Source organism: Dipodomys merriami, unplaced genomic scaffold, assembly GCF_024711535.1.
Source record: "Dipodomys merriami isolate MVZ:Mamm:240054 unplaced genomic scaffold, mDipMer1.0.p SCAF_33, whole genome shotgun sequence".
Lineage (NCBI taxonomy): Eukaryota > Metazoa > Chordata > Mammalia > Rodentia > Heteromyidae > Dipodomys > Dipodomys merriami.
This window is the reverse complement of record NW_027204826.1, coordinates 3,437,468-3,461,819: the sequence shown is the minus strand read 5'-3', so window position 1 is coordinate 3,461,819 and position 24,352 is coordinate 3,437,468. Positions and strand designations below refer to the sequence as shown.

Here is a 24,352-nt window from a genome sequence, read left to right as displayed (position 1 = left end):
TGTCACCCCTCTGTCCATAATAATTTTAAAAATAATTTTTAAAAACATGTATGAAAGAAAAAAGGTGAGCTGGGCACCAGTGGCTCACGCCTGTCATCCTAGCTACTCAAGAGGCTGAGATCTGAGGATTGAGGTTCAAAGCCAGCCTGGGCAGGAAAGTCTATGAGACTCTTATCTCCAATGAACCACCAGAAAACCGGAAGTGTCGCTGTGGCACAAGTGGTAGAGCGCTCGCCTTGAGCTGAATTGCTGAGGGACAGCGCCCAGGCCCGGAGTTCAAGCCCCATGATGAAAAAAGAAAAATTGGTTTCAGCAATATTTTCCCAAATATTCCATAGCATCATGGGTCAGAGAACAGGGGTGAGGGGTGCAGAGTCATGTGCAATTCTGGGGCAGACTGCACACGAGGAAGGGAAGGGCTCTCCCAGCCCTCTCTTGCTACCTTGGGTCCATGAGGATACCACTGCCCGCATTCCTACCAATGAGCAGGAGGCATTAAGTTCGTGGACAGAGCCTCCTGACTTTGCTATTGACCGCTGAGGCCCCCAGGGTCAGGAAAGTTCTTCTGCCACTATACACAGCTTTCCATGCGAATCCTAGGACTGAGAAGAAAATGCAGACTTTGCAAATTCTGCCGAGGGGGTGAGGAATGGTGGGCTGCTGGATCATAGCTGACACACAGCGTTCTTCAAGGGCACTGATAAACTGGAGGTCATCCACAAAAAAGGACACGGGGCCATCAGGAGGGCAGGCCAGAGGCTCACCAATCATTGCTGGTCTCTGACTGAAATCCTTCCACCACCACCACTCCCCCCCCCCCCCCCCACACACACACACACACGACACAGGCCTGTTCTGCATGGCTCCTTAGAGCAGAAAGATTAAGGTCTGTTGTCCTAACTAATCAGGTAGGCTGAGATCTGAGGATCACAGTTCAAGGCCAACCAAGGCAGGAAAGTCCAGGAGAATCTCATCTCCAGTGAACCACCAAAAAGCTAGAAGTACAGCTGTGGCACAAGTGGTAGAGCATCAGCCTTGAGTGAAAAGCTAAGGGACAGTGCCCAGGCCCTGAGTTCAGGCTCCAAGGCTGGCACACGCCAATTATAATGATGATGATGATGATGATGATGAATAAGTAAGAGGTAGGTTTAGGGTAAGCTTTTTGTTCCAGGGGATAGCAGAGGCCAACCAATCATGACTGGAGATGGCGTGGATGGATTGGATTGGATTCCAAGTGCCTTTCCCCCCAGGTCTTGTCCCAAATGAACCCAAACATGTGAGAGACCAAGGAACCTGGGACATGGTACAGGGGACAGAGCGCACAGCCAGAGGCAAGGTGGTGGCCCTGGTCTTGCTGGCACTGTGGTTCGGGTTGTGGTTCGGATCTTCCACAGCTCTTGTACTGACACCTTCTGGACAGGGGAAGCCCTGCTGCTCATGACTGGCATTGGTACAAGAATAAGCAAAGCAACAGCCGGGCGCTGGTGGCTCACGCCTGTAATCCTAGCTACTCAGGAGGCTGAGATCTGAGGATCATGGTTCAAAGCCAGCCTGGGCATGAAAGTCTGTAAGACTCCTATCTCTTAAGGAGCCACCAAAAAGTTAGAAGGGGGAGCTATGGCTCAAGGGGTAGAGTGCTAGCTTTGAGTGAAAAGGCTCAGGGACAGTGCTCAGGCCGAGTTCAAGGCCCAGGACTGGCGTGTGCGCATGCGCGTGCGCACATACTAATAAGCATTGAAGAACATGGCATAGAGGAGATCAGGATAGAGACAAAGACCCTTTCAGAAGGCTTGGGGAAGCAGGGAGGTCATCTGCAGGGATAGCACCCCTGACCTCACATCCCCTGGCTGCTCCGAGTGGGGGACATCTCAGAAGCATGAGCCTCTCTTGGCAACAGAACAGCCACCCTAAAAAAATGGCAGCAGCATGGGTGGGTCCCCCCAAACCACCAGCATCTGGAGGGAAGGAGGGCTACTGGTAGAAACTTGCCCCCAAGGCCAACATGGCTACCACACAGCCTGCCAGGGATCCTCTGTTCTCTCTGTTCTCTGCCTAGACCCAGGGGCCGGCCCTGCTCCAATGGCACACGCCCTGCCTCCCCCCCCCCCCGCACCCCGCCTCTACCAGCTCACGCCAGCCAGCACCCCCAAGCACAGGACAAAGCTGGAGAGTTGAGAGTCAGGTGTATTTGGGGGAGGTGGGAGGGAGCTTTGTGAGCGCCTCTTGCTCAGGTCTTGCTCAGGCTGAGCCGGGGCTTCATCATGGGGTTCACGGGGCTCCCCCGGCAAAGATGAGCTCCAGGGCCGCCTGGATGTCGCCCCCAGTGGCCTGCAGGGCCCGCAGACTCAGCTCATCATCCTGGATGCCCATGTCACGCAGCTGCTGCAGCTGAGGCCGCCACTGGCTCTGTGGAAAGACCCAGAAGGCAGAAGGCAGTTAACAGCAAGGAAGGGAGGTAGGAGGCCCCAGGAATAGGGCTGGCTGAAAAGATAGGCTTGGGGAGCCGGGCGCTGGTGGCTCACGCCTGTAATCCTAGCTACTCAGGAGGCTGAGATCTGAGGATCGCAGTTCAAAGCCAGCCCGGGCAGGAGAGACCGTGAGACTCCTATCTCCAATAAACCACCAGAAAACCGGAAGTGGCGCTGTAGCTCAAGTGGTAGAGCGCTCGCCTTGAGCTGAAGAGCTAAGGGACAGCGCCCAGGCCCAGAGTTCAAGCCCCATGACCAACAAAAAAAAAAAAGATAGGCTTGGGGTTTAAGAGAGGAAACGCCATGTTTTTCAGCAAAAGAAATCAAGAGAGGGCTGGGGATGTGGCTCAAGTGATGGAGCGCCTGCTCCAGGTCCTGAGTTCAAGTCCCAGGACTACCAAAGGGGGCGAAAAATCAAACAGAAGGCACAAATTATTCAATGTTTAAATGGGAAAAGATTACTTTTTCTCCTCTATCTGCACATGCGTGTGCATACACACACACACACACACACACACAAATGAGAGGGAGATAATTCTGTCAGTCGTGGGGCTTGAACTCTGGGCCTGGGCGCTGTCCCTCAGCCCTTCAGCTCAAGGGGAGCACTCTACCACTTGAGCCACAGCGCCACCTCTTGTATTCTGGTGATTGAGTGGAGATAAGAGTCTACGGTCTTTGTCCTGCCCTGGCTGGCTTTGAACCTCGATCCTCAGATCTCAGCCTCCTGAGTAGCTAGGATTACAGGTGTGAGCCACCGGCACCCGCAAATGCATGAGATCTTATCTCCAGAAAAAGCTGGAAAAAGCTGAACGTGGTACTGTGGCTCAGTTGGTAGAGCACTTGCTTTGAACAAAAGATGTAAAGATGTTCAGGGACAGCACTCAAGCCCTACAACCAGAAAAAAAAAAAAAAAAAAGGAAAAAAGAAAGCTAAGGACGTGCTTCAAGTGGAAGAGCACCTGCCCAGCAAGCTAGAGTTCAAACCCTAGTACTGACAAAGAAACAAAAACCCAAACGAAACAAAGCCTCCCACTGAAACCAGAAAACAAATACAAATAACTAGTTGCATTTTCCAACACCCACTCCTACCCCAAGACAACCAATTTCACATCCTTTGAGAAAATACATTTATTCCTATGTTTATCCTTTTCTTATCCTGTTCTACATCCTCCCTTACCCCTTTGGGTTATGTTTTTGTTTTTGTTTTCCCCCCTCTTTCATGCGATCAATTTATCCCAGAGAAGTTCCCAGGCTGGCACACAGAGTGGCACTGGGGTTTGAACTCAGCCTCACCCTAGTTAGGCAGGAGCTCTAGTGCTGAGCCACACCTCCAGCCCTGTTTTCCCTCTGGTTATTTCTGAGATAGGGTCTCCCTTCCCATCTGGGTGTATGCCTGGACTTCAATTCGCCGACTGTAGGCTTCTTGTTATCTATAGGCTTCTTGTAATGTGCCGGGGTTCACAGGCATGTACAATCACATGCAGCTTCCCTCCCGTGACCTTTCTTTTTTTTTTTTTAATTTAATTTAATTTTATTTGTGAACATACTGTATAGAGGGGTTACAATTACATGGGCAGGATAATGCATACATTTCTTACCAAGCATTGCAGCCTCCTCCTTTGTTTACCCTTCACATCCCTTCCCAGCCTCCCCCCTCCTCCTGTGACCTTTCTGCCGTGACCTTTCTGCCTAGGTTGGCCTCAAACTGTCATCCTCTCGATCTCAGCCTCCTACACAGCTTGGGAGGACAATCACTATGCCCAGCTATGGGCTGAGAATGCGGGGTGGGGAGTGGAAGCTAGTGGAGGAGGGTCTCCTGAACTTTTCTTTCTTTTTGCCAGTCCTGGGGTTTGAACTCAGGGTCTGGGCACTGTCCCTGAGCTTCTTTTGCTCAAGGCTAGCACTCTACCACTTGAGCCACAGCACCACTTCTGGCTTTTTCTGTGTATGTGGTACTGAGGAATCCAACCCAGGGCTTCATGCATGCCAGGCAAGTACTCTACCACTGAGCCACCTTCCCAGCCCCTCTCCTGAACCTTTCTGCTCAGGCTGCCTTGAACTAAAATTCCCCCAATATTTTAGCCACCCCAGTAGTTGAGGGCTACAGGCATGAGTCAAACACCTTAGCCAGACTTTTGGGGGTTTTGTTTTTCTTTTACACAGGCTCTTACTATGTAGCTCAGATGGGCCTTGAACTTGACATCTTCCTGATTCAACTTCCCAGGTACTAAGATTAAAGGTATATGCCTCCATACCCAGCAACAGTCAGTCATGGGGCTTGGACTCTGGGCCTGGGCGCTGTCCCTCAGCTCTTCAGCTCAAGGCCAGTGCTCTACTACTTGAGCCACAGTGCCACTTTTGGTTTTCTGGTGGTTTATTGGAGATAACCGTTTAATGGACTTTCCTGCCTAGACTGGCTTTGAACCTCAATCCTCAGATCTCAGCCTCCTGAGTAGCTAGGATTACAGGCATGAGCCACCATGCCTGGCACAAAGAACTTATTTAATAATCATATAATATTCTTTTTTTTTTTTTTGGGTTCGGTTGTGGGGCCTGAACTCTGAGCCTGGGCACTGTCCCTCAGCTCTTCAGCTCAAGGCTAGCACTCTACCACTTGAGCCACAGCACCACTTCCGGCTTTTTTCTTTTTGCTTATGTGGTGGTGAGGAATCGAACCCAGGGCCTCATGCATGCAAGGCAAGCACTCTGCCACTGAGCCACCTTCCCAGCCCCATCATATAATATTCTAACTCAATCTTTTGGCATGGTAAGTAATGCCCCAGAGACGATGCAACTATCATTTTCTACACATGCACACATTTTCCTGGTCAAATTCTGAGAAATGGGACTGCTGGGAACTACACTGACCTTACAGATATCTGAACTTCCTTTTCAAGAACAGCTTGCTCATATCCTTTGCTCACTTTTCATTGGAATTACAGGGCTGAAATTTCTAGACCTCTATACATCAGGAAGACTTTGCAGCTTACCGTTGGCCTCTAGACTTGGCTGATGGGAATTGGTTTTGTTTTTCTATCTCTTTTTAGACTTTACTTTTTTGTACCAGTCCTGGGACTTGAACTCAAGGCCTGGGCTGGGCACTGTCCTTGAGCTTTTTTGCTCAAGGCCAGCACTCTTATCAGTTGAGCCACAGCTCCATTTTGGGCCTTTTGGTGGCTAATTGGAGACAGTCTCATGGACTTTCCTGTCCTGGACTAGGATCCTCAGATCTCAGCCTCCTGAGTTGCTAGGATTATAGGCATGAGCCACCAGTTTGTTTTCTGGACTTGCTTTGTCAGGCAGTTTTCAAATTCACAAACTCCAAGTGTATTCACTTTTATTTGTTGGCTCTTGGGATTCTAAGTTTCAGCCATGAAAGGCCTTCTCTACTGTAAGGATTTCAAGAGACCCACATTTCTTTCCAGTATCTTCCTGGCTTCATCAATAGCTACCTCATGAGCAGAGGGAAATGCATGCCCACATGTGGAGAGAGAAGGCAGGGAAGGCTCTGAGTGAGACCCAGCCAAGAAAGCAGGCATGGAACTCACTCTGAGCCCCAGAACCTGGATCCAGGGATGCAAGCCCAGAATAAATGTGTACAATGCTTAGTTGGTGCTCATTGAGTGAATGAATGAATGAATGAATGAATACTTGACTACAACAATGATTACCCAAGTCAAGAAATGAAGGGCTAGGTGCCGGTAGCTTAGGCCTGTCATCCTCGCTACTCAGGAGGCTGAGATCTAAGGATCTCAGTTCACAGTCAGCCCAGGCAGGAAAGTCTGTGGAGACTCTTATTCCTCATTAAATAGAAGAAAGACAGACATAGACCTGTGGCTCAAGTAGTAGAGTGCCGGCCTTGAACAAAAAAGGTAAGGGAGCTGGGTGCCAGTGGCTCACACATGTAATCCTAGCTACTCAGGAGGCTGTGATTTGAGGATTGCAATTCAAAGCCAGCCTGGGCAGGAAAGCCTGTGACACTTTTTCTTCTTGGGGGGTCCGGTCGTGGGGGCCTGAACTCTGGGCCTGGGCGCTGTCCCTCAGCTCTTCAGCTCAAGGCGAGCGCTCTACCACTTGAGCCACAGCACCACTTCTGGCTTTTTTCTTTTTGCTTATGTGGTGCTGAGGAATCGAACCCAGGGCCTCATGCATGCAAGGCAAGCGCTCTACCATCTTCCCAGCCCCAAGTCCGTGACACTTTTATCTCCAATAAACCACCAGAAAACTGGAAGTGGCGCTGTGGCTCAAGTAGTAGAGTGCTAGCCTTGAGCTGAAGAGCTCAGGGAGAGCGCCCAGGCCCAGAGTTCAAGTCCCATGACTGATTAAAAAAAAAAAAAAAAGAAAGAAAGAAAGCTAAGGGAACAACATCCTGTCTTGAGGTTAAGCCCTAAGACTGGCACAAAAACTAAACAGGGAGTAGAGGTATGGCTCGGGTGGCAGAATGCCAGCAGGAGCATTATGTGCTGAGTTTGAGTCCCAGTTTTGGGATAGGAGGGGGAGGGAACAAACCCAAAGAGTCTTCACGGAACCCAGGAAGTATGGCAGACTGACCTGGAGGCTGGGCTGCCCAGAGGCCTGCAGGGCATGCTGGAGGGCCTGGCTGAAGAGGTCGTTGGTAATGGGTGTCCCTGACTGGACACCAGAGGACATCGGAGAGGTCCCCGAGGAATGGCCCTGGAGACAAACGTGCAGTCAGAGTGGCCCTCAGAGCCAGCTCAGCCTCCCGAGTTACCACCGAGCTCACACGACCCACAATACTCCTGGGGAACTTCACTCCCATGGGGCCGCTGTAGCCCAAAAGCTACACAGGCAGGAAATGGGTCCATTCTCTTCTACTCCAGGGAAACAGACACGGAGCCCCCAAGCCCCAGACAAGACCCTAGGGCCTTAGGACTGGTGGGGGGCCAGCTGTGGAAGCAACGATGCCTAAACTCTACTAAGGATGAAGACACAGGGGCTGGCCAGGCCTGGGCTAAACCCTTTGGTGGCCCCGACTGCAGGGTTCTTTTGAGAGCAGATCTAGCACTAGGGTTAGCAAAGGCTCCCGGGGGGGGGGGGGCGGGGGAAAACACCCCCTTAAGGCCCGTCCTTGCCCTCACCAGGCCTCTCTCTTACCTGGGTGCCGGGGGTGGGTGTGTGGGAGCTGCTCTCGGGCGTGCTGGCCAGGGCCAGCGCGGTGGCTAGCTCGCTCTGGGTTATGGGCCGGGGCCCCGCTGCCCCGCTGTATCCCAGAGAGGCTGGACGGGAGCTGGGTGTGCTGCTAGAGGGCGTGGAGCGGGTGCTCTGGAAAAGATGGCACCCAAAATCAGGGGCGAGGCAGCGAGAAGGTCGCAAGAGAATGCCACCCCCACGTCAAAACAGCCGAGGCGATCCTCCAAGCCCCCAAAGGAATATTAGTATGGCATGAATATGACTCCCCACAGCCCCCCCCCACCCCAGGAGAGCCCAGTGCTACACTTCCCAGCCCTGGGAGTGCCGGATCCCAGGGAGAGCTCCCTTCTCCCCCCAAGGACCAGCAGTTGGCCACTCACGGGGTGGAAGTCATCCTCCTCGTCTGAGAGCCCTTCGAACAGGAAGCCACCTGGAGGAGAGGGAACAGACTCCAAGAGGGAGAACAGGAAGGCCCAGGCGCGGCTCCAGATCACAGCTCAAGCTCCTCTCCAAATTCCTACCTCCTCACTCCCGTTGGAAAATTACAGGACAGATGCACTTCCTGACTCAAACCGAGCGCTCCCAAGGAACGCCCTCTGCCAACGCTATACATAGCCGCCGAGGAAAGCGAATCCCTGGGCCTTTACCAGCTCCCTGGGGGCCTCACCTGGCATCTCCCGGTACGAGCTGGATGGCACGCTCCGGGAAGAGGAGTCAGCTCCCGGCATCGGGGTGCTGCCTGCTACCGAGTGCAGAACCAAGATGATGGCATTGACCAATGCTGGGTGAGCGGGCACCAACCTAGATTGGGGGGGGAAGGGGAAGAACAAGCACTTTGGCTCAGGTCACATGACTCAGAAGCGAAGAACAAGCCAAGTGCGGTGGCTCATGCCTGCCATCCAAGCTATTCCAGAGGTTGAGATCTGAGGATCGTGGCTTAAAACCAGCCCAGACAGGACAGTCCATGAGACTCTCTTGAACTCTGGGCCTGGGAGCTGTCCCTGAGCTCTTCAGCTCAAGGTGAGTGCTCTACCACTTGAGCCACAACTCCACTTCCGGTTTTCTGGTGGTTCAACGGAGGTAAGAGTCTCACGGACTTTCCTGCCCGGGCTGGCTTTGAACTGAGATTCTCAGATCTCAGCTTCCTGAGTAGCTAGGATTACAGGCGTGAGCCACTGGCCCCTGGCTGAGGTAGAAGCTCAAGTGGTAGAGCTCTAGCCTTGAGTTAAAAAGCTAAAGGAGTTCAAGCCCAAGGGTCAGCGCCCCCCAAAAAAGAGAAAAGAAAAGAAACAAAGAACATCCTTGTTTAGAATCATCCAGCTTTTGAGATCTGCTATAGATCTGTCACGTCTGCTTCAAGCAAGGCATGATGGGAAACAGACAGGTAGGCCCAAGGTGCAGTATTCATGTCTATGGTTGCCTGGTGCAACCATAGACAGTACCCCACCCCCTTTTTTTTTTGATTGACAGGAAAAGTTCATTGGGGTACACTCCCAGGTGAACTCCCTGGTCAGGATCAGATAGGGTACACAGAGTCTGGTTGTAGCAGGGTTTAATAAAGGGCCAGGGTCAGCAGGAACTTTTAGCACGTAACTTGTTTTGCAAGTCTGAATGGTTTTGGACCAGTACCCCCGAAGAATGACTGGGACAGTGATGTATAAGGAAATGGCTTTTCTCGGCTGCCTCTGCCCTCCAGCAGCCTGATGACAGCCCCTTTTTTATCCTAGGGGACAGAGCCTCTGCTGTCCCTTCCACACCTAACACTCGATTTCTTTTCCTAGCTTAAAATCTGTGAAAGGTTCCTATTAGTTGGGTGTGGTAGCTCATACCTGTAATCTGAGAAACTCAAGAGGCTGAGAAAGCCAGCCACGAAACTCTTATCTAAAAAAGCCGTAGGTGGAGATGTGGCTCAAGTGGTAGAGTGCCGGCCTTGACCACAATACCTCAGGGACAGCACCCAGGCTGTCCCTGGGTGCAGGACCCCCAGATCTCCCCAAAGAGGGGAAGGAATGTGGAGACCAGAATGCACGAGGGCTGATGCTGAAACAATGATGGCCAATCCATGCCTAGGCAGCGATCAGCTCTGGGCTCTAGAGCCTGACTTCCACAGAATGAAGCCTCGCAGCTCCTGGCACATGGATCCCTCCCCTTGAACGAATGTGGCTGTGTGCTGGCCCTCCACACAGCTTTGCCACATTCATAGTCAGAAGGCAGACTAGACACGGACAGGGTGAGCACCACTCCCAGAGCAGAATCTAGCGACAATGAGGCGGAAGTGATACTTACGTATCCAGCATGTTGGGGTCAGCGAAGACAGAGAAGAGGTCTTTGTCCTGGAGGACCCCTGAAAATGAGCAGAGAGCCCCTCAGACAGAGGGATGGATCCAAGAGGGATGCCCATCTTATTTTTGGTGCTGGTCTTATTTTTGGTCAAGGCCTGGGCACTATCACTGAGCTCTTTTGCTCAAGGCTAGCGCTCTATCACTTGAGCCACAGGGCCACTTGCAGTTTTCTGGTAGTTCACTGGAGGTAAGAGTCTCAGAATTTCCTGCCCTGAGATGGCTTTGAACCCCAATCCTCAAATCTCAGCCTCCTGAGTAGCTAGGATAACAGGCATAAACCACTGGAGCATGACTACCCACTTTTTTATACAGTGTACACTGGTTATAATGACTGCATTTCCATCCTTCTTCTCTCTGTTTCTGTGTCCCCTCTTGTCCTCTCTACTACATGATGAAGCACATCTTGATGATTCCATCTTTCTCCAAGACCAGTGAGATTCCCACCCCGCTCCAAAAAAAAGGGTAGTCAGAATCTCTTTAGGGCCAATGCCTTCTCATTTTGTTTCCCTGGATCTTCGCCTGTGCTTACCCAGAGCAATGGGGTCACTGCTGAGGCCTGGGGTCGCCACAATGATCTGATCCAGCGATTCCTTATTGCTGAGCATCTTAAAAACCTGCAAGAAAAATGGGTGTGTGGGGGGGGGAGTGGTTTACTCTTCCAACTAGCCTACCTTTCATCAAATGCCCACTGCTAAAGAACTTCCTCAAGGCAGGCCTTGTGGCTCAAGCCTATAATCCAAGCTACTCAGGAGGCTAAGATCTGAGAAGGAAAGTCTGAAGCCAATGGGGCAAAAGAGTCCAGGAAGCTGGGCACCGGTGGTTCATGCCTGTCATCCTAGCTACTCAGGAGACTGAGATCTGGGGATCATGGTCCAAAGCCAGTCTGGGCAGGAAAGTCTGTGAGACTCTTTATCTCCAATTAATCACCAGAAAATCGGAAGTGGCACTGTGGTTCGAGTAGTAGAGCCCTAGCCTCGAGCTGAATTGCTCAGGGACAGTGTTCAGGCCCAGAGTTCAAGCCTACAACCACCACCAACAACAATGAAAAAAGGAAAAAGAAAAAAGAAAAAAGAAGTCTATGAGGCTCTTATTTCCAATTAAGTACCCCAAAAGCCAGATATGGAGCTGTGGCTCAAAATGGTAGACCATTAGCCTTGAGCACAAAAATTCAGGAACAGTGCCCAGGCCGAGTTCAAGCCTCAGAATTGGCACAAAAAGAAAGAAAAAAAGAGGACAGGAAGGAGGGAGAAAAGAAGGGAGAGAGGGAGTTAAAGAGGGAGGGGGGAAAAAGGGAGGGGGAACAGAAAAAGATGAGAGAGAGAGGGAAAGAGAGAGGGAGAGAAGGAAGGAGGGAGAGGGAGGGAAAGAGGAAGTAGGAGGGTGACAGAGGGAGGGAAGGAAAAGAGAGGAAGGGAGAGGGGAGGGGGGGGGCCGGGGTAAGAGGAGAGGGAAAGGAAGGAAGCAAATCCACAGTAAACCTCCTCCACCCCATATTCCCAATACTTCTAAAATAAAATCTTGCACGAGAAGGCCAATAACAAAAGCTCCCCTAAGCCCTCCCCCATCTGTACACAATTACATCTGTTGGTGGGAAGTTCACGCTGTACTAATGCTGGGTTAATTCGGCCCGTCAATTCTCCCACAGAGAGACAGCAGCCCATTTCCCCAGGGAGGAATTGCACACTAAAGAGCCACAGGCGGGCAGATCAGCCACGGTCCCAGCACGGGGGCCCTTCAGAAATTACCTAGGACCCTCTGCCTCACTATATTCAGCCCACCAGGCCAGTCTGAGGAGGGAGTGTATCATTATCATTGGAGAGAACTAACAGCCATCGCCTGGCTGAGACCCGCTCTTTGGGGCGGGGCGGGGAAACACAGGGCTCCAGGGAGGCCCACAGCCGTGGCAGAAACTCCCAGAGGAACTCTGAGTTGCCATGGAAATGGGCTGCCAGCTCCCACTCCCGACCACTCGCCAGCACACCCTCATGCTCTCCTGCAATCCAGGCTCATACTCACCGCCTCCCGGTAGGAGGAGCTGCTGTGCAAGGCAGTGTGCAGGACCCGGAACTCCCTCTGGGCGGCGACTTTGTCCACAGGTTCTGGAGGAGAAGACATTCATTGACCCTACAGGCCCGGACCCTGTCCCCCTCAGGGCTGGAGGAACATCATGGCAGCCTACGTCTTGGTGCGGCCTGGCCTACACATTCCCTTCCCTCCTCACAGTGGCTCACGCCTGTCATCCTAGCTATTCAGGAGGCTCAGTGGTTCAATCCCAGCCCCAGGCAGGAAAGTCCATGAGACTCTTATCTCCAATGAAACACCAGCAAAAAGCCAGAAGTACAGCTGAGGCTCAAGTGGTAGAATATCAGCTTTGAGTGAAAAAGCTCAGGGAAAGCACCAGCACTGAGTTCAAGCCCAGTACCAGCACCAAAAAAAAAAGGGAAAAACTTGGTTGGTGACAGTGATATGAAAAATGCAATGTTTTTTTCAGAGATAGCCAGTAGAGAAACAAATCCAAGTTCCAGCAGTGAGAAGTCTTGTCACTCCCCGCTTACAGTTGAAAAAAAAAGGAAGAATATATAATCAACTCAGAAGACTTATGCAGAAATTTGAAAAAAAAAAGTATACTGCAATCTTGACAACATAGCACTCTGCTGACACAATATGTTAAGAGAAAGAAATAGAATGCAAAGTGGTATGCGCATTCTCTGAACTATAAAATGTGTCAGTGTGCATATGGTCCAAGGCTGGTGAGGACAAGAAGAGCAGTATTCAGCAAGCATTAGTCCGGGGAAACTATGTCCTCGTCCATATTTCCATGTTTCTTTAAGTCTTAAAAAAAAAAAAAAAAGAAGGAAGGGGCACTGTGGCTCAAGTGGTAGAGAGCTCACCTTGAACTGAAGAGTTCAGGGACAGTGCCCAGGCCCAGAGTTCAAGCCCCATGAGTGACAAAAAAGAAAGAAAGAAAGAAGGAAAGAAGGAAAGGAAGAAAGAAAGAAAGAAAGAAAGAAAGAAAGAAAGAAAGAAAGAAAGAAAGAAGGAAAGAAAGAGATAGAAAGAAAGAAAGAAAGGAAGGAAGGAAGGAAGGAAGGAAGGAATTGATCCACTAGGAAGTGGTGCTATGGCTCAAGTGGTAGAGAGCTCACCTTGAACTGAAGAGCTCAGGGACAGAGCCCAGGCCCCGAGTTCAAGCCCATGACTGACAAAAGCAAAACAGAACAAAACAACAACAAAACCCTAAACTTTCTTAGGGGGCCCCAATGGCTCATGCCTGTCATCCTAGCTACTCAGGAGGTTGAGATCTGAGGATCAAGGTTCAAAGCCAGTCCAGGCAGGAAAAGCTGTGAAACTCTTATCTCCAATGACCAGAAAACCAGAAGTGGCGCTGTGGCTCAGTCTTGAGCTGAAGAGCTGAGGGACAGTGCTCGGGCCCATGACCGACCAAAAAAAAAAGAAGAAAAAGAAAAAGAAAATACAAGAAGCCAGGAGCCCATGGTTCACACCTGTCATCCCTGCTACATAGGAGGCAAGATCTGAGGATCACAGTTTGAAGCAAGCCCTGGCAGAAAAGTCCTTCTGAGACTCTCATCCCAAAAAAGCTGGAAATGGGGGCTGGGAAGGTGTCTCAATGGTACAGTGCTTGCTTTGTATACATGAGGCCCTGGGTTCGATTCCTCAGCACCACATAAGCAGAAAAAGCCAGAAGTGGATCTGTGGCTCAAGTAGTAGAGCACTAGCCTTGAACTGAAGAGCTGAAGGATAGCGCCCAGGCCTAGAGTTCAGGCCCCATGAAAAAAAAGCTGGAAATGGTGCTTTGGCTCAAGTGGAAAAGCACTAGCCTTGGGCCTACAGAGGCTCAGGGATATCACCTAGGCCAAATTCATACTCTAGGACCAGCCAAAAAACAAAAAACAAAACAAAAGAGAGTCAACCACCAGGCTGTTTGTAATTCAGTAAGCAATTTAAGTATCACATAATACCATAATACCATTTCAATAAATCACCCCTTTGTTTTACCCAGGCTTAGGCTTTAAGAACACTCCACCCTTCCCTTTGGAGATATTCTAGAAGCTCTGCCCATCTGACTAAGGGCCAGCCCTGACTTACCTGGTTTCTGATCGGGCTCAGGCCAGGACTTGCGCAGAACGTGCACTGTGGACCCTGGCTGAATGCCATAGAAGTCGAGCGTCTGGTCATCTTTCAGCTTACGGCCACAGTAGATTAGGTCTGAAAAACAAAAAAGATGTCTGCTTCCATTTTGCTGATGGAGAATGTATACTCTTTAAAAGGAGATACTTGGGCTGGGAAGGTGGCTCAGTGGTAGAGTGCTTGCCTTGCATGACTGAGGCCCTGGGTTCGATTCCTCAGCACCACATAAGCAAAAAGAAAAAAGCCGGAAGTGGCGCTGTGGCTCCAGTGGTAGAGCACTAACCTTGGGCTGAAGAGCTGAGGGACAGCGCCCAGGCCCAGAGTTCAGGCCCCACGACCGGACCCCTCCCCCCCCCCAAAAAAAAAAAAATAAAATAAAAAGAGATACCTTTTGTAGGTGCTGGTGGCTCACACCTGACATCCTAGCTACTCAGGAGGCTGAGATTTGCGGATCTCAGTTCTAAGCCAGCCTGGGCAGGAAAGTCCGAGAAACTCTTATCTCCAATTAATTGCAAAAAAAGAACAAAAACCAGAAGTGAGGTGTGGCTCAAGTGGTAGTATGCCAGCCTTGATCAGAAAAGCCAAGCAAGATCACTAGGCCCTGGGTTCAAGCCTCAGTACCAGCACACAAAAAAGTTTGTAGTTGATAATAAGTGTTAATATGCTCATTAATAGGAGTATCCGTGTGTGTGTGTGTGTGCGCGCGTGCGTGCGTGCGAGCGTGCATGTGTTTGTGTGTGTGTGTGCGCATGCATGCGTGCGTGCGTGCATGTGTTTGTGTGTGTGTGTGTGTGTGTGTGTGTGTGTGTGTGTGTGTGTGTGTGTGTGTTGGTCCTGGGACTTGAATTCAGAACCTAGGCACTGTCTCTTAGCTTTTTGGCCAAAGCTGGTACTCTACTACTTGAGTCACAGTTCCACTTCTGGCTTTTTGGTGAGTAATTGAAGAATGTCACAGACTTTTTTTGATCGTCTAGCTTCAAATTTTGATCCTCAGCTCTCAGCCTCCTGCGTCACTAGGTCTATAGGTGTGAACCACCAGCACTTGCCTTTCATTTCCTTTTCCTGCTGTGTTCCTTTCTCATCAACCAAACGAACAAAAACCCATCTAACCATCCCTCAAGATTTAAGGAATACAGTTAGGAACCTCCCTTGATTAAAAATTTCTTCCCTAGACCCAGCCCAAACTTGGACATTAAAAAAAAGAAAAAAGAAAGAGGTGGGTGCCAGTGGCTCACGCCTGTCATCCTAGCTACTCAGGAGGCTGAGATCTGAGGATCGCAGTTCAAAGCCAGCCAGAAAAGTCTGAGTCTCTTATCTCCAATTAACCACCAGAAAACTGGAAGTGTCGCTGTGGCTCAAGTGGTAGAGTGCTAGCTTTGAGCCTAAGAGCTGAGGGACAGCGCCCAGGCCAGAGTTCAAGACCCACAACTGACAACAAAAAACAAACACTATGTTGATAACAACTTGGAGGGGGGGAGGAAGGAGTTGAGGTGGGGAGGGAAGGGATGGTAGGGAAAAACAAAGTAGGAGGTAACAATGCTCGGTAGGAAATGTACTCATTACCTTACTGGTGTAACTGTAACCCCTCTGTACAGTATGTTTACAATAAAAAACATAAAAACAGAAATGGAGCTGTGACACAAGTGTTAGGACACTAGTGTTTAGCAAAAGGAGCTAAGAGACAGCACCAAGGTCCTGATTTCAAGTCAAATGACCAATCAAAACCATACATATGCCAGGCGCTGGTGGCTCACGCCTGTAATCCTAGCTACTCAGGAGGTTGAGACCTGAGGATCTCGATTCAAAGACAGCCCGGGCAGGAAAGACCGTGAGACTCCTATTTCCAATAAATCACCAGAAAAAACCAAGTGGCGCTGTAGCTCAAGTGGTAGAGCACTCGCCTTGAGCTGAAGGGCTGAGGGACAGCACCCAGGCCCAGAGTTCAAGACCCACAACCAACAAAAAAAAAAACAAAAAACAACAACCATACACACACACACACTAGCCCACACCTAGTCTCCCAGGCACTGGTGGCTTATACCTGTAATCCTAGCTCCTTGGGAGGCTGAGATCAGAGGATCCTGATTCAAAGCCAGCCTGGGCAGGAAAGTCCATGAGACTTTTAATCTCCAAAACATTTTTGTTGCTGTTGTTGTTGGCTGTGGAGCTTGAACTCTGGGCCTGGGCGCTGTCCCTCAGCCCTTCAGCTCAAGGCAAGCACTACTTACAGTTTGCTGAATGGTTTATTGGAGATAAGAGTCTCACTGACTTTCCTGCCCCAGCCCCGGCTGGCTTTGAACTGTGATCATCACATCTCAGCCTCCTGAGTAGCTGGGATTACAGGCATGAGCCACCGGCGGATCCCAGATTCCAATACATTTTTTAAAAGTGGGGTACCAGTTGTTCATGCCTGTAATTCTAGCTACTCAGGAGGCTGAGATCTGAGGATCATGGTTCAAAGCCAGCGCTGGCAGGAAAATGTGTGAGACTCTTTTTGTTTGTTTGTTTGTTTGTTTTTTTGCCGGTTGTGGACCTGAACTCTGGGCCTAGGCGCTGTCCCTCAGCTCTTCAGCTCAAAGCAAGCACTCTACCGCTTGAGCCACAGCGCCAAGTCTTTTTCTGTTTATGTGGTGCTGAGGAATTGAACCCAGGGCCTCATGCATGCAAGGCAAGCACTCTACCACTGAGCCACCTTCCCAGCCCATGTGTGAGACTCTTATCTCCAATTAGCCATCAGAAAACCAGAAGTAGCATTGTGGCTCAAGTGGTAGAGCACTCGCCTTGAGCTGAAGAGCGCAGGGACAGTGCCCAGGCCCAGAGTTCAAGCCCCACAACCAACCGACCAACAGCAACCAGAAAAAGCCAGGAAGAAAAAGACATTAAAGGGATCCGCATAGGGAAAGAAGAAGTTAAATTATCCCTTTTTGCAGATGACATGATACTATACTTTCATGATCCCCAAAATTCCATCCCCAGAAGGTGGCTCAGTGGTAGAGTACTTGCCTTGCATGCCTGAGGCCCTGGGTTCGATTCCTCAGCACCACATAAGAAAAAAGCCAGAAATGGCACTGTGGCTCAAGTGGTAGAGCGTTAGCCTTGAGCTGAAGAGCTGAGGGACAGCACACAGGCCCAGAGTTCAGACCCCACAACTGGACCCAAAAAACAAAACAAAACAAAAAAAAAACAAAAAACAAAAACTCCATCCCCAAACTCCTAGAAATTATAAATCACTTCGGCAAAGTAGCAGGATACAAAATCAACCCACAAAAATCAGTCACCATCCTGTACACTGACAATGTACAAGCAGAGAGGGAAATAAAGGAAGCAACCCCATTCACAATAACCCCCCCAAAAATAAAATATTTAGGAATTAACCTAACCAAAGATGTAAACAGACTATTTAATGAGAACTATAAAAAGTTAAAGAAAGAAATTGCAGAAGACACTAGGAAATGGAAAGACCTCCCATGCTCTTGGATAGGCAGACTTAATATAGTGAAAATGGCAATACTGCCAAAATTAATATACAAATCCAATGCAAATCCTATTAAAACCCCAATGACGTACATTTCTGAAATACAGAAAACAGTCCAAAAATTCATATGGAGCAACAAAAGACCTAGAATAGCCAAGACAAATTCTAGGGGAAAAAAAGACAACATGGGAGGGATCTCGATGCTGAACTTCAAAACTCTACTATAGAGCATAATAACAAAGACAGCATGGTACTGGCACCAAAACAGACCCGAAGACCAATGGAATAGAATAGAAGATCCAGAAATAAAACCACATACCTACAGTCAGCTGATATTTGACAAAGGAGCCAAAGACATACAATGGAAGAAACACAGCCTCTTCAACCACTGGTGCTGAGAAAACTGGGCGGCCACAAGCAGAAGACTAAAAGTGGACCCCAGCCTATCACCATGCACCAACATCAATTCAAAATGAATTAAAGACCTTAATATCAAACCTGAATCTCTGAAACTACTGCAGGACAGAGTAGGAGAGACACTTGAGCTTATAAGCACAGGGCTGGGAAGGTGGCTCAGTGGTAGAGTGCTTGCCTTGCATGACTGAGGCCCTGGGTTCAATTCCTCAGCACCACATAAGCAAAAAGAAAAAAGCCGTAAGTGGCGCTGTTGCTCAAGCAGTAGAGTGCTAGCCTTGAGCTGAAGAGCTGAGGGACAGCGTTCAGGCCCCACAACTGGACCCCCCCCCCCAAAAAAAGAGTCCCAGGTTCACAACAAATTGGAGAGACTCGACAAATGGGACTACCTTAAAATAAAAAGTTTCTGCACAGCTAAAACTATAGCAACCAAGCTAGAAAGACAACCAACTAATTGGAAAAAAATATTTACCAGCAGTATATCAGACAAGGGGTTAATATCCAGTATATACAGGGAACTCAAGAAACTAATCCCTCCCAAACCTAACAAACCAATTACTAAATGGGCAAGGGAACTAAAGAGAGACTTCTCAGAAGAAGAGATAAAAATGGCAAGAAATACATGAGGAAATGTTCACCATCCCTGGTTGTGAAGGAAATGCAAATAAAGACAACCCTGAGATACCACCTTACCCCAGTCAGAATGGCCCACATCCTCAAGTCAGCCAACGACAAATGCTGGAGGGGATGCGGAGAAAGAGGAACGCTATTACACTGCTGGTGGGAATGTACACTTATACAACCACTTTGGAAAGCAGTCTGGAGGGTCCTCAGAAAGCGAAATATTGACCTCCCTTATGACCCAGTCATACCACTTCTAGGCATCTATCCTGAACAACAGGAACCAGTATACAAGAACACATGTACCTCCATGTTTATTGCAGCACTGTTCACAATAGCTAGGATATGGAAACAACCCAGATGTCCCACCACAGATGAATGGATCCAAAAATTATGATATCTATACACAATGGAATATTATGCAGCCATTAGAAACGACAAAATAATGGCATTTGCAGGGAAATGGATGGAGCTAGAAGAAATCATGTTGAGCGAGGTAAGCCAAGTGCAAAGAGACAAATGGCACATGGTCTCCTGATAAGTGGATGTTAAATCCAAAACGTAAGGCGATATGACAAAATTAACAGGACTTAAGAAACCAAGGACTTCCATTCATCTGGTCCCATCACTACTAAATAACCCCATGCTACTGATCACATGTATGGTATATATGTGCACACTGGAGGGAAACCAGGAAGACAACACAGAACTAGAGGGAATCAGGGAAAAAGATACAACAGCGGGACCCATCAACTGCACTGGACATTGACCAAAATGAACTAAACAACTCAAGGGCAGCGATGGGAGGGAGGGAACAAGTGGGAAAGAGGGAACAGCTGATGCTATGCAAAACAAAAATGTACATACCACCCAATGTGGAAGAAATAACTATCACAAAGCTCATAGAACCCATAAATGTTATAGACCATGATAGACAATTTGTTCTATGAAAGTTAGAATGTGTTTGTCACTTTAACTAAGCTTCACTATCCCACAATACTGTGAAATTTGGGAAATTATGTAACCACTTAATCACAATAAAAAATTTGAAAAAAAAAAAAAAGAAATAAGATCATAGTGACAAATTGCAAAAAAAAAAAAAAAAAAAAAAAAAAAGCAAGGAGTTGCAGCTGGGAATGTGGCTTTCTGGCAGAATGCTTGCCTAGCATGTATGAAACCCTGAGTTTGATTCTTTAGTACCATACTAACAGAAAAAGCTGGAAGTGGTATTGTGGCTCAAGTGGTAGAGTGCTAGCCTTGACCAAAAAGAGCTCAGGGACAGTGCCCAGGTCTGGAGTTCAAGTCCCAGGGCTAGCAAAATAAATAAATAAATAAGCTCAACAATATCATAATTAAGGAATTCTGTTATGATGTAACTCATAACAGCCCATAACTGAAATGGTGGCCAATAGTTTAGCTCTGTCTGGGGTTCTGTGTCTCTCCTTACATAAAACAATACATTAATTTTGAAACATCAAATTCCAGTCCCTTAATTCACCCCTCCTCAGACAAGGTCTCTTATGTAGGCAGTTGGTCTCCAATCATGAGTCTCCTGCCTCAGTTTCCCCAATGCCAAGATCACCACCATACCCAGCCACTCTTATACTCCAGAAGTATCCTCTCCTAAGAAGAGAGCAGAGCCATAGCCTGACACCAGTCCACAGAGACTTACCAATCAGCTCAGGGTCTGGCACAGATTCCTGGAGTTTGCCAGCAATCAGCTGCTTTAGAAACGAAATACTATAGCCGCCTAGCGAATATTCGCCCAGTTCTGCCTCCGGCAACTGCAGAATTGACTTTGGAGCAAGTGGCTGGTCAGCCAGCTTCACTGCCAGATGCCAGTCTGAGAGAGACATCCTCTCTCTTTCTCGCTCTCTCTTTCTCCCTGTAAAAGAATAAATCTTTAGTGATTAAAGGATGGACCACCCCATCCCACTTCTCGTGCAAATAGACTGAGACAAGAAGTACTGAGACACTGAGAAACCTGGGATTTCAACTCTCCAGGACTCTGTTTCTTCATCTTGAAAGAAGGCATAAAATACCATTCAATTCAATAAGGGTGTTTGCCTGTTGGCTCATGCCTGTAATCCTAGCTACTCAGGAGGTTGAGATCTGAGGATCTCGGTTGAAAGCCAGCTTGGGCAAGAAAGTCCGTGAGACTCTTTTTTTTTTTTTTTTTTTTTTTTGGTCGGTCGTGGGGCTTGAACTCTGGGCCTGGGCGTTGTCCCTTAGCTCTTCAGCTCAAGGCGAGCGCTCTACCACTTGAGCTACAGCGCCACTTCCGGTTTTCTGGTGGTTTTATTGGAGATAGGAGTCTCACGGTCTCTCCTGCCCGGGCTGGCTTTGAACCACGATCCTCAGATCTCAGCCTCCTGAGTAGCTAGGATTACAGGCGTGAGCCACCAGCGCCCGGCTAAATTTTTTTCTTATTTTCTTTTTGGGTCCGGTCGTGGGGCCTGAACTCTGGGCCTGGGCGCTGTCCCTCAGCTTTTCAGCTTAAGGCTAGCGCTCTACCACTTGAGCCACAGCACCACTTCTGGCTTTTTTCTTTTTGCTTATGTGGTGCTGGGGAATCGAACCCAGGGCCTCATGCATGCAAGGCAAGCACTCTACCACTGAGCCACCTCCCCAGCCCTCCGTGAGACTCTTATCTCCAATAAAGCACCAGAAAACCAGAAGTGGTGCTGTGGCTCAAGTGGTAGAGCACTCATCTTGAGCTGAAGAGATGAGGGACAGCGCCCAGGCCCAGAGTTCAAGCTCCACAATCAACCAAAAGAAAAAAGAAAAAAAGAATAACAGCTAGCTATTCAGGAGGCTGAGATCTGAGGATCATGTTTCAAAGCCAGTGGGGGCAGGAAAGTATAGGAGACTCTTATCTCCAGTGAACCACCAGAATACTGAAAGTGGAGCTGTGTCTCAAAGTGGTAGAGTGCTAGCCTTGAGCAAAAGAACTCAGGGTCAGCACCCAGGCCCTGAGTTCAAGCCCCATGACTGACCAAAAAAAAAAAAAAATTGGGGTGTTGTGAGGTTTAAGGGAGATCATTTAACTGCCTCCCCTCACTATATTCCTTATTTCTGATCTTTCTGTTCAATTTTTGCTTTACCTATTCAAACAGATTTATTACAGTTCTGTGCCTTGCCTGCCATTTCCTTTCAAAGATCTATGCTAAGAAAGGTGCTGGTGCTCATACCTGTAATCCTAACTACTCAAGGTTGAGATATGAGGATCAAGATTGAAGCCAGCCCAGGCTGGAAAGTTGGTGAGACTCTCTATCTCCAATGAACCAGCAAAAAAGCCGGAAGTGGAGCTGTGGTTTAAGTGAAAAGAGTACCAAGCAGCCCTGAGCACAAAAACCAAGCTAGAGTGCAAGGCCCTGAGTTTAAGCCCTAATACCCACACAAAATATATTAATTAAATAAACAAAAGTATCTTTATAACAAGTTCTTGCCTCTCCCCACCAAAGATCTCTATTTTCCCTCAACACATTACTTTATTTTGTGCCAGTATCAGGGCTTCAATTCAGAGACCCTAGGTCTGGTGCAAGTTTCTTTTTTTGGGTCTGGTCGTGGGCCTGAACTCTGGGCCTGGGTGCTGTCCCTCAGCAATTCAGCTCAAGGCTAGTGCTCTACCACTTGAGCCACAGCGCCACTTCCGGCTTTTTTCTTTTTGCTTATGTGGTGCTGAGGAATCGAACCCAGGGCCTCAGGCATGCAAGGCAAGCGCTCTACCACTGAGCCACCTTCCCAGCCCCTGGTGCAAGTTTCTTATGCTCAGCAGCTGGCACTTAATCATTTGAGCCATGCCCTCCAGTTTGGCTTTTTGCAAGTTAATTAGATTCTCTCAACTTGTTCTGCTCAGTTGACTTTGAATCTCCATCCTCTATGTCTCAGCCTCCTGAATAGTCAGGATTACAGGCATTGAGCCACAATACACCTAGTTTTCGTTTCATCATGGGAATTGAATGCAGGGCCTGGGTGCTGTCCCTGAGCTTTTGTGCTCAAGGCTAGCACTCTACCACTTTGAGCCACAGTTTCACTTCAGGCTTTTTGCTGGTTCATTGGAGATCCAGAGTCACACAGTCTTTCCTGCTGGGGCTGGCTTCAAACCTGACCCTCAGACCTTAGCCTCCTCAGTAGCCAGGATGACAGATGTGAGCCACCAGCGCCCTACCACAACACATCCCTTTAAAACAGATCTGAGTCTTCTCTTTGGTTGTAGGGCCTGAACTCTGGGCCTGGGCGCTGTCCCTCAGCTCTTCAGCTCAAGGCTAGCACTCTACCAATTGAACCACAGCGCCACTTCCAGCTTTTTCTGCTTATGTGGTGCTGAGGAATTGAACTCAGGGCCTCATGCATGCAAGCAATCTACCACTGAGTTACCTTCCCCACCCCTTAACTTCAGATCTTGGGTTCCAAATCCATTCACTCTGTCCACCATCAGTTTTCCTCCCCAACACATAAGCTCTTTTCCTAACAATGCTCTACTTTCCATGGAAGTATCTCTCTCTCATCTGCCTTAGCAATATACAACTACTGAGACCCACACAAATGCAACCTCTTTAAGATATCCTCTCTTCTTACCCGTTCCCCCTACATTTCCTACTCCTCCAAGGCTAAAGATGGATGCACACAGACCTATTTACTCACCAAGTCTCCCCCTTCCTGTGCCCCACACCCTCTCAATCTTTTTTTTTGTCGGTTGTGGGGCTTGAACTCTGGACCTGGGCGCTGTCCCTCAGCTCTTTAGCTCTTCAGCTCAAGGCCAGCACTCTACCACTTGAGTTACAGCACCACTTCTGGTATTCTGGTGGTTAACTGGAGACAAGAGTCTCACGGACTTTACTGCCCAGGCTGGTTTTGAACCATGATCCTGAGATCTCAGCCTCTTAAGTAACTAGGATTACAGACGTGAGCAACTGGCACCCTTAAAAGCCCTTCTAGGAAGCCGGAGGCTAGTGCTCACACCAGTCATCCTAGCTAATCAGGAGGCTAAGATCTGAGGATCATGGTTCGAAGCCATCCCAGGCAGGAAAGTCCGTAAGACTCTCCTCTCCAATGAACCATCAAAAAGCCAGAAATGGAGCTGCACGTGTGGCCCAAGTGGTAGAGCACCACCTGAGGTGAACAGCTCAGGGACAGTGGCTCAGGGCCTTGAGTTCAAGACCCAGGACCGGCACCATGTTTGGGTTGAAGCCTCTGAAGGCAGACTAGATACGTTAATATCCTCCCCCAGGCCTGGCACACAGGTCTGCCTGGAAAATCAGTCCACAGCTCGGTGAGTGGAAGAGAAGTCGTAGTTACAGACACGATGGCTTCCAAAGAGACCGCGGGCCCCAGGGAGGAGGAAGGGCAGGTTCAAGACGAAGAAGGCCGAGGCCCCTTCGTGTACCGATCTCATAGCAATAACGTCCCCACTTTACAGCTTCTCAGTCCCTCAGAAAGGTGAAGCCGCCCGGCCCCAGGTCCCGAGGTCGTAATGGGGAGACGCGACCCCACCTCTCCCCGCAGAGCTAGTCACGTAGCGACCCCACGTAACACGCGCGCGCGACCCCGACGGCAGGGCCCTCTCACCCGTCCCGCGGAAGGAACCCGGCCGCAGAGTCGCCGGCGTAAACACTCGCTCAGACCCCTGTGGCCGGAAACCGGCGGCTCGCGCTGCATTCTGGGACTTGTAGTTTCTCCAAAACCACCACCGCCACCACCGCTGTGGCCCCGCCCCCTGCGGCGAGTTGG

General features: G+C 49.2%; 1 protein-coding gene across 2 annotated transcripts; it reads right to left on the bottom strand.

Annotated features, from left to right (window-relative positions):
* Positions 1-2,166: 2,166 nt before the first annotated feature.
* On the bottom strand, positions 2,167-24,293 carry Ubl7 (ubiquitin like 7). Of its 2 annotated transcripts, none has more exons than XM_070042902.1 (11): positions 24,191-24,293; positions 20,292-20,504; positions 14,068-14,187; positions 11,977-12,059; positions 10,490-10,574; positions 9,905-9,962; positions 8,286-8,419; positions 7,999-8,048; positions 7,583-7,750; positions 7,019-7,141; positions 2,167-2,406 (listed from the first exon to the last, which is right to left on the bottom strand). In XM_070042902.1, exons 2-11 carry the CDS (start codon positions 20,473-20,475, stop codon positions 2,269-2,271), a joined length of 1,143 nt encoding a protein of 380 aa, XP_069899003.1. In that variant the 5' UTR covers positions 20,476-20,504; positions 24,191-24,293; the 3' UTR covers positions 2,167-2,268. The 2 variants fall into 2 exon arrangements, with proteins under 2 accessions (XP_069899003.1, XP_069899002.1); XM_070042901.1 differs by lacking the exon at positions 24,191-24,293 and adding an exon at positions 24,116-24,190.
* Between the last annotated feature and the right edge of the window lie 59 nt (positions 24,294-24,352).